This window comes from Carassius auratus, chromosome 2 (genome assembly GCF_003368295.1).
Source record: "Carassius auratus strain Wakin chromosome 2, ASM336829v1, whole genome shotgun sequence".
NCBI classification, from domain to species: domain Eukaryota; kingdom Metazoa; phylum Chordata; class Actinopteri; order Cypriniformes; family Cyprinidae; genus Carassius; species Carassius auratus.
This window is the reverse complement of record NC_039244.1, coordinates 28,235,857-28,246,424: the sequence shown is the minus strand read 5'-3', so window position 1 is coordinate 28,246,424 and position 10,568 is coordinate 28,235,857. Positions and strand designations below refer to the sequence as shown.

The 10,568-nt window shown below is 40.2% G+C and overlaps 1 protein-coding gene across 2 annotated transcripts; it reads left to right on the top strand.

The window, feature by feature from the left end:
- Positions 1 to 1,016: 1,016 nt before the first annotated feature.
- On the top strand, positions 1,017 to 9,563 carry angptl1b (angiopoietin-like 1b). 2 transcript variants are annotated; one of them, XR_003274952.1, is made up of 5 exons: positions 1,017 to 1,090; positions 4,643 to 5,481; positions 6,480 to 6,673; positions 8,895 to 9,161; positions 9,316 to 9,453. XR_003274952.1 is itself a non-coding variant. In XM_026197163.1 (5 exons), the coding sequence occupies exons 2-5, from the start codon at positions 4,674 to 4,676 to the stop codon at positions 9,501 to 9,503; spliced, it is 1,461 nt and encodes a 486-aa protein (XP_026052948.1). In that variant the 5' UTR covers positions 1,017 to 1,090; positions 4,643 to 4,673; the 3' UTR covers positions 9,504 to 9,563. The 2 variants fall into 2 exon arrangements, 1 of the variants encoding a protein (XP_026052948.1); XM_026197163.1 differs by having other exon boundaries at positions 8,891 to 9,161; positions 9,316 to 9,563.
- The last annotated feature ends 1,005 nt before the right edge of the window (positions 9,564 to 10,568 follow it).

Sequence of the window (10,568 nt, the reverse complement as noted above, 5' to 3'; positions counted from 1 at the left end):
CATTAGCCTCCCTAAATTTACCAGTCTTTTCCTGTTGTCTGTATGGAGTCCTTACCTTTTGTGTTTCAAGCCTTCTCGTATTCCGAGTTTCTTCATTGTCTTCTCGTCCTCCGAGTTCCCGTTCCTTTCATTTTCCAGTTCCCTCCTTTGTTTATTTGTTGGTTTGCTTTGGACTGCTGTTTTGGTTTTGACTTTGGCTTGTGTTGACAACGATTTGGGTACCCCTCAATAAATACCTGCAATTGGATCTCTCTCTCTCCCTGTGTTTCACTGTTCATGATCGTCAAACAAAACTGTTGCAAGAAAAACATTTAATCTTTGCAGTGGTGACAAAAACAACATAATCAAAATCGTTGATCCGAAAATTGAGTGACATATCCAAATCAGCATCATCCTTAATAATCATGTACACAAAACGGCTAAAGGAAACAATATGTTTCAATCGAGGAGACACACTGCTGATTGGGATTTTTTTTTTTTTTTTTTGATCAGGGAAACTAATTTACCATACCAAGATAAAGCTTGGTTTAAAATATCATCGCTCACAAATGGTTGGATATTTGACAATGTAACTCGCTTAGCCGGTAGAGAAAGGGGCATGACAGGTACAAGTTCACCACTGATAATTATTCCATGCTCAACTATTTCATTAGCCTTATCAATACTATCAAGAAAAACTACCAGAGCACTATTCATTCTCGAGGTGGAAAGCCACCTCTCCAATTGCCAAACAACAATCTTCCACGCTCACCGCGGACGCCACCTTTACACCGTGTTGTACGTGAGCTCAACGACGGCATGCGTGGGGCCGACATGCTTCCTCAAAAGAGCAGGTAGCACGCAGCCCGAGAAAAACTCAAAGAACCAACTATAAACACACAGTCGTGGATAGATACAGTAGAGAGAGAAGGAAAGAAAAGAGGGAAAAAAAAGTTTCACTCACAGCACAGCACACCACTCCACCTCTACACACTCACGCTCGCACCGGAAGTGACAGTGACAGAGAGAGAGAGAGAGAGAGAGAGCAGTATAAGAGGCAGGCGTCTGCTTCTCATCTGAAGAAGGAGAGACTCTGACAGACAGAACACAGGTCAGTGACTGGCGCTTTATTTCTGCTGTTTTTACAAAACAGATCTGTTGATACTTATGCTGCTTCTGTAGACAAAGAAATGAAAGATTGCATATCTAAAATGCACTATTATGAAGTAACAGCTAAAAAATTTACTCATTTACAAGCTTAATTATATTTATTTTGGAGTAAGTTGTTATTTAGTTCATGCTTCGTGACTATAATAAATAGGGGAGAGAAGATTATAAAAATACATCTGCATGATAATGCATTAATTCAAGTCCAAAGTTTCCTTTACTAAACAAATCTTCACAATTCTTTACCTTTGTGTGTTCTGGAGCCTCAAAAACTGACAACAATGAAGTCCGTAATTGAACATTAAATTAGGCAAAAATTGTATGCATATGTATTGTGTGCACTATTTATCTAAATTAGCTGCAGATCTATTATGTCTAAGTCTGACTCTATGCTGAAGTGTTACTAGACAAACTGTGACATTACAGGATCCTCAGAAATAAGAAGAAAAGTTGTGGTTAGTTTTTGTGGGAGTCTTGAATAGGCTTCAGAAGAATGTAACACTATCCCGTCTTGTTTTTCCACTCACAGATTCTTCCTCTAGCTCTCAACTAGTGTTACTCTGAGCTACTTTTTCCAACACTTTGTCTTGGTTTGGGCATCTGTTTGCACTCCAGTATTGTTGAAGTTCAAGTTCTTGTTTCTTTATAAAGCATATTTAAAAAGTGTTGTATTAATAAAATAAAACATGCAGATAAAACCATTAAAAAATAATTAAAACAACAACAAAAACTGTATTACACAGTCAACCCCATAAGCTGAAGAGAATAAATGAGTCTTCAGTCTAAAATTTAACAAAAAGTTAAATGTGCAAACCTCTGAAAGTCTTGTGTTGTTTGGTAGAATCATAGTTTATTTTTCATCAGTGTTCTGTCAAATTAAACTAATATCAGCAATGTTAAACTCTGAAAAGTGTCGGTGTAGTGATTTTGGAGAATTATGTAAATAATTTGGCTCATATTCTTATGGCAGTCTTATAATATCTGTCCCGTATGTGCTGTGGTGCTGACATCTACACAAGCCATAAACTGATTCTCCCAGTTCTGCAGAAATTATGTTTCCAAACATCCTTAATGACTGTGTTATTGAGGCTTTCGAAGATTTTAGTGCCTGAGAAATATTTGAGTAGTTTCTATGAGCTAAGAAGCTTTTGATTTACTGCCCCAGAACAGAAAAACTGACCTAACTTATTGTCTTTGACCCAAAATGGTAACAGAACACTTCGCTCCTTCTGTTTTCTTGACATTGCGAAAGATCACACACTACTGCCAAAGCAGTTTACATAATGGAAAACCTAAAGCAGACTTTAGTCCTGAGCATTTTCACCGAACCACAGGAATAGCATGCTCCGTGTTTGTCATCAGTCACGCCAGTCCAGCTCTGCTTCAGTTCCGCTCGTGTCAAATACATGCAACTACATCGCTTTCTCTCACTTTCTGACAAGAGAAGTATGCTTTTTAAATTCATTTCTTTAAATACATTCTTTTACAGACATTTAAAAAACTAATTATTATAAAGCAGCATTCAGCAAGGAAACATTACATATTACATATATGAACTATGAATAAATTTAAAGACAAGTTTCCACTTTTGAATGATGCATACAGTCAGTGAAGGAGTCAGTGAGTTTCTTATGGAGAAGCCCAACCTTTCAGGGTTGAGGAGCAGAGAAGGAAAAAAAATAAAAAATAAACACTGGGCCACTAATAAGATGGAAAGCAAACTCACCTGACCCTGAGCTGTATGTAGCATGACAGGTAAACAAATCCACCCTCAACACAGATAAACATTCAAATTAAACATCCTGTCGTGATTTGAGCTTTGTATGTCACCAATATGAGCTTTGTTCTTCTCTGAAATACACAAGGAGATGTTATGTGAAGAAGTCTCTAGAACTACAAACCATGTTTCCACCGCAGCTGTCAGATCTCGTTTGTGCCAGTGTTAATGAAGCTAAACTCTGTTGCTTCTCATCAGTCTGACAGACGCAATATGAAACAATAACAATAACATTTATTTACAAAGCACATTTAAAAACGGCTATCCCTGATTAAAAGTGCTCAACGTGGAACTGTTAGACCTCAATAATTAGAAGCTCTGAGTATTCTAGCCTAATCAACCCTGAATTTAACTATTACATTAAGCCAGTGAAGGAACACTAATACAAGGGAAACGTGGTCCCTGTTTTTAGACCTTGTCAAAATCCTTGCCAGCAAATTTATGTAGATTGGATTACAGTAATGGATGACTAATTCCAAATCTTTGCTTGACAGAATATGCTTTAATTCTGCAATGTCAAAGAAGTCAAAGATCACTCCGAGGTTTCTGTAAATGTGTTTAGAGTGGACCTAACTGGGCTTTTAGGACGGGGAAGAAGAGATGAGATGACCTCAGATCAAACATTTGTTTCTTCTTCATTAAGCTGCCAAAAAATATTCACCATCCAACTCTTAATATCATTAATTCACTTGAACAAGGCATTCAATTAAAAAATAGGGTCAGGCCTCACTGGAAGATAAACCTGGGAAACATTTGCACAACAGTAATAAACAAATCGATATTCCTGAAGAATGTAGCCAAAAAAGAAGCATATAAATGACCCAAAATAGATGGGGCACCCTGGGGCACGCCACACAATAACAGAGCAATGAAGATGATGCTGTGCCCTATACCTGACGCTAGTGAAGGATATTACAGTCAGTGGTGTCAGATGCTGGGCTCAGATCCAACAAAACTAAAACAGAGCATCAGCCTGAATCCAGAGCAAGATAATATTATTGTGACCTTTAACAGAGATGACGCAGGGAAAGGAAGGGATCTAAAACCTGATTAAAATGACCAATATGTTAAAAGAACACTTTTGCTTTTTTTTTCAGCAGAGGTTTGCTCTATTGTATGTTTAAAACTAGCTGGAACAAAACCTTTGGTTAGAGAGATGTTTACTACAGCTGTTACCACAGGACTAATAGCAGAGTAAACATGTGAAAAATACTATATAAATATCCAACAATAACAACTTAGAGCCAGAACACTTGGTTTAAAGAGAGAGCTTGTAAATGAGACAGACAAGTAAAAGGAGGAGATCCAATTCAGAATAGCACCAGACAAACATAAAGGCTGGGAACGGATGGATTAATGAGAGAAAGGGTGCGAGCTCTCAGATTCAGACACAGCTGGATAGTGGTCACACAATAACCTCCAAATCTAGAATTGTAAAACCACAACATCTAGTGTGTGACCCAAATTATGAGTTAGACTGGTGTTGGACTGGTGTTAAAATCCTCAAGAATCAATAGACTGTGAGTACAAGTCACCATTTTTGGGGCTTGACAAAAGCTGTTGTCACTGCATGGAAAACATCTAATTTTTGGAGTGAAGTGTGTAATGGTGAATCAATAGCTATTATTGTGTTACCGTCCAAACCAATCAAATCTGAGCCACAGTTGTACAGCACCATAATTACAGTCTATATGACGATATCTTATCGTTTTGTCTCAGGGTTCATGGGTCAGACCTCCTCTCTGCTGCTATGAGTCCTCATGCCTGGATCTTTGCTGTCCTTCTCTTCATCCTCACTTGTGCATGGAGCAAGAGTGCACACAAAGAGTCTGTCCTGAGCCGAAAGCGGAGGCTGGTAGAGGATGCAGCCGATGGGACCCCGAGGAAGTGCTCTTATACATTCCTGGTCCCAGAGCAGAAGATCACGGGGCCGATCTGTGCCAGCCAGGGCCCTTCTCATCCAGATAAAGAGCGTGTGACACAGTCGGACATAGCTGACGTCCGGGAGCTCCTGAGCAAGCAGAGACGTGAAACGGACACGCTCCGGATGATTGTGGACGTGGATGGAAACATGGTCAATGAAATGAAACTTTTACGCAAAGAGTCACGCAACATGAACTCCCGCGTCACCCAGCTGTACATGCAGCTGCTGCACGAAATCATTCGCAAGCGTGATAATTCACTGGAGCTGGCGCAGCTGGAGGCACGGATCCTCAACAGCACGGCCGAGGCGCTGAGGCTGTCCGCTCTCTACAGGGAGCTGGAGGTGCGCTTCTCCTCGCTGGCCGCGCTGGTCAATAACCAGTCGCTGCTGATCGGGGCTCTGGAGGAGCGATGTCTGCAGGTGTACGGGAATCACAGACGAGAGCCGCTGCCTCCTCCTCTTGTGCAGGTCGTGCCGGAGAACATCCCTGTGTACGTGCCTCGCTTCTCCAATGAGATCCAGAGGAGTCACGGCTGGCCCGGTCCAGAGGACAGGAGTCCCAGGACGGATCCATCACCCACAGGAGGCTCGCTGGACCTGAAACACCCTCCTCAGGGGAACGGCAGTCTGGAGGGTAACCGACCCATTACACAGTGTTCGCCAAAATACTCTCTGGTCATTTCATTTGTGTCACTAAAATGCATGAAAATCAGTACTACACACCAAATATTCTAACCTGAAACAAACAAGGGTAAAGACTACTATTATTACCCATTATTATTATTAATAATATTAAATAGTCTTTTCAACATTTTTTTTTTTTTTTTTTTTTTGTAACATGAAAGTGCAAGGCTTTTGGTGTTCGTCCCTTCCAGTTATGTTAGTTGTACAAAAACTGTTAAGATGTTTAATCTTACAAACTGGTATTAGTTAAAAAAATCATTTATTGTTGTAATCATAAATACATTGGTCAGTCGTGCAAACCTTTAATACTGTTTCAAGAAGGTTTCCAACAGTTATGTTTAGGGTTAGGAGATGGTTAGAAGAATATAGCAATTTTAATGTAAATGATGAAAACATTAAATCATTCCTGAAAATTAATAATACAAATAAAGTATTGAATGTTAAAAGCTATCAAATTCACGTGTATTGATATTTATTGATATTGCTCGATGTAAGTAACTTTTCACTTACGGAATATAATCAGACATTAAAGAGTAATTGCAGACCTATGCACCTCCAACAGTAGAGCCCTGGGCTTGCAACGCCAAGTTCATCAGTTCAATTTCCAGGGAAAGCAAGAGCTAATAAAATGTATACTTTAAAGGCAATGCAAGTCACACTTAAAAAAAAACATCCTCCAAATGCATGAATGTAAATCAAGAGCAGAAATGTGCAATAGGGAATGTACAAAAGCCTAATCAGACCCAATAAAACAACAGGCCTGAAAATGAGCTAGTTTTCTCACTTGTTAGCTGCTCACCTTATAGACATTAACAGGTATCTGCTGATCTACAGAGAACAAAAGGACAGTCTGAAAGGCAGAAGAGCATTACTGAAGAAATGTGTTACTGCTGCTGGTTCCTCATCCGCGGTGTGTGTTCACTCACTTGTGTGTGCTGGTGTCTCGAGGTCCCTTTCGGGACTGTCTTCAGGTGATGCAGGCTGGACACTCCTCCAGCGGGACGTATCTTCTGAAGCCGGACGGGACGGAGACGCCTGTACAGGCCTGGTGTGAGCATGACGTGGACAGAGGCGGCTGGACGCTCATCCAGAGGAGGAAAGATGGATCCGTCAACTTCTTCAGGAACTGGGACAGCTATAAGGTAGCGATGTCTGATTCACAATCAATCACTCTACTGAACCAGTTCTTCTGAATGATTCAGTGATGGATGACTTTGTCATCAAAAACACAGAGATAAATGCCAATATTCCAACGGAACAAAAAAAAAAGAAGAAAAGAAAAAAACACACACGGTGGAAAAACTGTGCAATCTTTGGAGAATATTACAAAGCAATAGAGAGCTGCAGGGGAGACACATGTTTTGTAAGGAACACATAAGTCAGCATTCTTGAGAAACCCAGTAGGATTTTTCCTTTGGCTTTTGGATTATGAGCAACAAACGTTTATGATTGTTACATAATTTAAGATTGTTACACAAATGATCATTTACAGGACCAGAGCTTTGCTTAGGAAAGCCTAATTTTCACACAATTTCTAGCACAATATTATGTTATGACCTCAACAGTTTTAGCTTCATATGTGTGAGTTTCCCGATACAGTGTTGCACTTGTGCTGAAGCGAATCCTGTGACACTACAGTTCAACAAAACCCACTTATAAGGAAGTTGATAGCATAAACAAATGTGTTTTTATATCAATTTAGCATTTGATAACATTATGGGGTAGGTTTAGGTTTGGGTTTGCTGTAGAGGGAATGCTGTTTTCAACATGATATAGTGTTACCCGTTTAGTGAAGTCTGAACTGCTGCAATACGTGCTCATACGAACCAATCAAATATCTACAGGGTCACAGATATATGGTGAACCTGTGTTTCAGTGCCACTAACTGCACATTTCACTCAGAAACTGCCACGAAGTGTGCACTGAGACACACATTATCTCTTTAGCAGACATGTTGGCATGAACACACGTCACTGAGCCTGAGTTTCTTGCTCATTACGATAATCCTCACAAATGAAGAACTTTCTTGAATTTTGAAGCCGAAATACAATTGGCAAAACCCTTTTAAATTCCCAAATAATAGAAAAATAAATACTAACAGATCTCTAGCTGTAATAATATTGACCAAAACACACAAAATAACAATTAATTTACTCTGCTTTAACAGTTAGTAGCAAAGCATGCTGGGAACTAATAAATCTGCTGTAACTCATTCAGTGAATGTGTGTGTGTGTGTGTGTGTGTGCATACATTCACATATATATGGGAACATGTATGTGCAATATATGTGCACAAAAAAGGATTCGAATATTACATGTAATTCTATTTTGTCTTCATTTCTAAATATATTTACATAAATCAATATATATATATATATATAGCCATACATTGTCAATACATGTACTGCAGTATACTGAAAAATATAAGCACTAGTTTCCCATATATAGAAATATGATTTGTAATAAATTGCATTCTATTTTGAAGTATACTCCAATTTTGTTACGAAAGGGAAACAAACTATACTACAGTCACGTGACTTTGGTGTGACGTTCATAACGTTCAGTTAGAATAGTTTGATTCTAAACACAACGAGGCTGTGACCAGGGAGTAGAGGATTGAATCTGTTTGCCATGATGGTGTTTAATGGGACAACATCCTCTGTAGTGTCATTAAGACGTTTAAAACACACACAAGCAGGCACTACTGATGTGTTTTTATGGGGTTTAATAAAACATGGAAATATTTTGAGCTTGTGTTAAACACAGGCCATATTTCAGGCAGTTAACCAAAACCCCAATCAAAAAACTGGCTTCAGGACGATGGAACTGGAAGTGCTAAAATGCTACTGGTTTCCAGGTTTTGGTCTACAAAAATACCTCATCCCTGCAGCACTCTGTACAGACAATTAAAGGGTTAAATGAATTGGACCACGTCTCTTTGAGCTGTGATTCACGTATTTCCGTCAGAGAATCAGACTGACGTTGTAGAATGTGTCTCAGAGGAACACTAATGAAGGGGAAAGAGATGGAGCTCCTAAACAGCTGGATCTGGTTTTCAGGTTTGTGCCTCGTGATCATTTGTTTTGATTGCACTCACACACACACACACACACACACACACACACTTTCAGTGAACTGCTGCAGGTGTGTTTGCTCTGTAACAGATCTCTAGCATGCTTACTGCTGTAGAGAAATAATAATAATGTGCTGAAATCAGCAGGGATTTCTTTAACGTCCCTCATCATGTTCTTCAAAGAAACCTGAAGTTACTCTGTATTTCCAGTGTGTCAAAGGCCAATGCGGTGGTGATGATAACACTGTCTGCTGTGAATCGCTGTGTGCAGCTCTCTGTTTCTCCAGAAAGGCTTTGGTGAAGTGGATGGGGAACACTGGCTGGGTCTGGAAACCATCTATAACCTGGGCAAACAGGAGGACTACAAGCTGCTGGTTGAGCTGGAGGACTGGATGGGGAAGAGGGTTTACGCGGCCTACAGCAGCTTCCACCTGGAGCCGGAGAGCCAGTCGTACCGTCTGCGTCTGGGAACCTACCAGGGCAACGCTGGAGACTCACTGAGCAGCCACAACGGCAAACAGTTCACCACACTGGACCACGACAACGACGGCTTCTCAGGTGATCCTTCACCACACGTGAGATCGTTCATCACATGTCATTATAAACCCTGGGTCACTGTGGCTCATTCTAACTGTTTTCCAGTGCAAACATCTAAACATTCATGAATCCAGAAACACTAACTGAGAGACTCTGATTCCTGATTGTCTCTCAGGGAACTGTGCTCACTTCCACAAGGCTGGCTGGTGGTACAGCGCCTGCGGTCAGGCCAATCTGAACGGTGTGTGGTACTCCGGAGGAGTGTATCGCAGCCGCTTCCAGGACGGCATCTTCTGGGCCGACTATGGAGGAGGCTTTTACTCCATGAAGTCTGTGCGGATGATGATCAGACCCATCGACTGAAGCCTGGCGGACAAATGAAAGTGCATCATCGCCATTTTGTAATAAAATTGTATTTCAGTCTTTTCAGTGTCATACTTTTAAGCCCATTTTGGCAAACCATATCCCCAACAAGAATATGTTTGACAGGGTTTTCATGATTAGAAATGAATCACAGGACAAAAAATGGCACATCTAACTGCTGCCTTTTTTACATGATTTAACCCATATAAAAAAAAAGCTGGAACTATTTAGATTAATTCAGTAATGTGCGTTTTTCTCCATGTATCATGAGCTTTCAGTAATAAGATTTTGTTTAAATGCTCTAATTATTACAGTAGTGCATTCAGCTCCAAATACTGCGGTTACTGAGTTTGATCAAACAAAAATCTCTAGAAACGTTCAAACATGTATTTATTAAAACTTTTGTTGAAATAAAGCGTCCATACTCCACAGTTTGTCCCACCTCACGTCTTCTGTCTGGATGAATCAGGGTTTATATAGGTTAGAGGAGCAGAAGAGCAGAGCACAGAAGCACAATGAGAAACACTGCTGGTCCCAGACGGCGCTGCATGGGGAGAGAGGTGGAAACAGGCCAGACGTCTGTGGCTGTTGTGTGTTTTCCCTTCTCCTCTTTCAGCCCAGATACTGGCTAATACTTGTTCTGTGTGCAGACCTTTAACTGACTTTAGCTTTGAACAAAAGCTTCTGCTTCTTCAGTTTCATTGCTGTTAAAATCATATGACACAAAAGGCTTTTGAATCCAACTTGCCATTGTTTTTTGTTCATTTTCAATGATTTTTAGAAATACATAGTAACTCTTGATAACTTGGCAGGAAACCTGAAGCAATCAAAAGAAGCATCCAGACTCGTGTAGTAATCAGTTTGGGTTATAAAAAACACTCCAAGAATAAGACGTTTATCTTACGGACAGGTAATATCATAAATCCTGAAGTCTGTCCATGCCTCGTTCTCCACATCTATCCCTGAACGGACGGTCCATACATTAAACCTGCTTCTGATCAAACAGACACAGAAACAGCCAAGAGACCAATAACACGCCACCACTGCAGCTTTATTACATCTTTA

Excerpts from the sequence above, each read along its gene's own strand:
- angptl1b (XM_026197163.1), top strand. The coding sequence starts at position 4,674 with ATGAGTCCTCATGCCTGGATCTTTGCTGTCCTTCTCTTCATCCTCACT. Across the intron at positions 6,674-8,890 it reads GGAACTGGGACAGCTATAAG|AAAGGCTTTGGTGAAGTGGA; the intron begins GTAGCGATGTCT and ends CTGTTTCTCCAG. Across the intron at positions 9,162-9,315 it reads CGACAACGACGGCTTCTCAG|GGAACTGTGCTCACTTCCAC; the intron begins GTGATCCTTCAC and ends ATTGTCTCTCAG.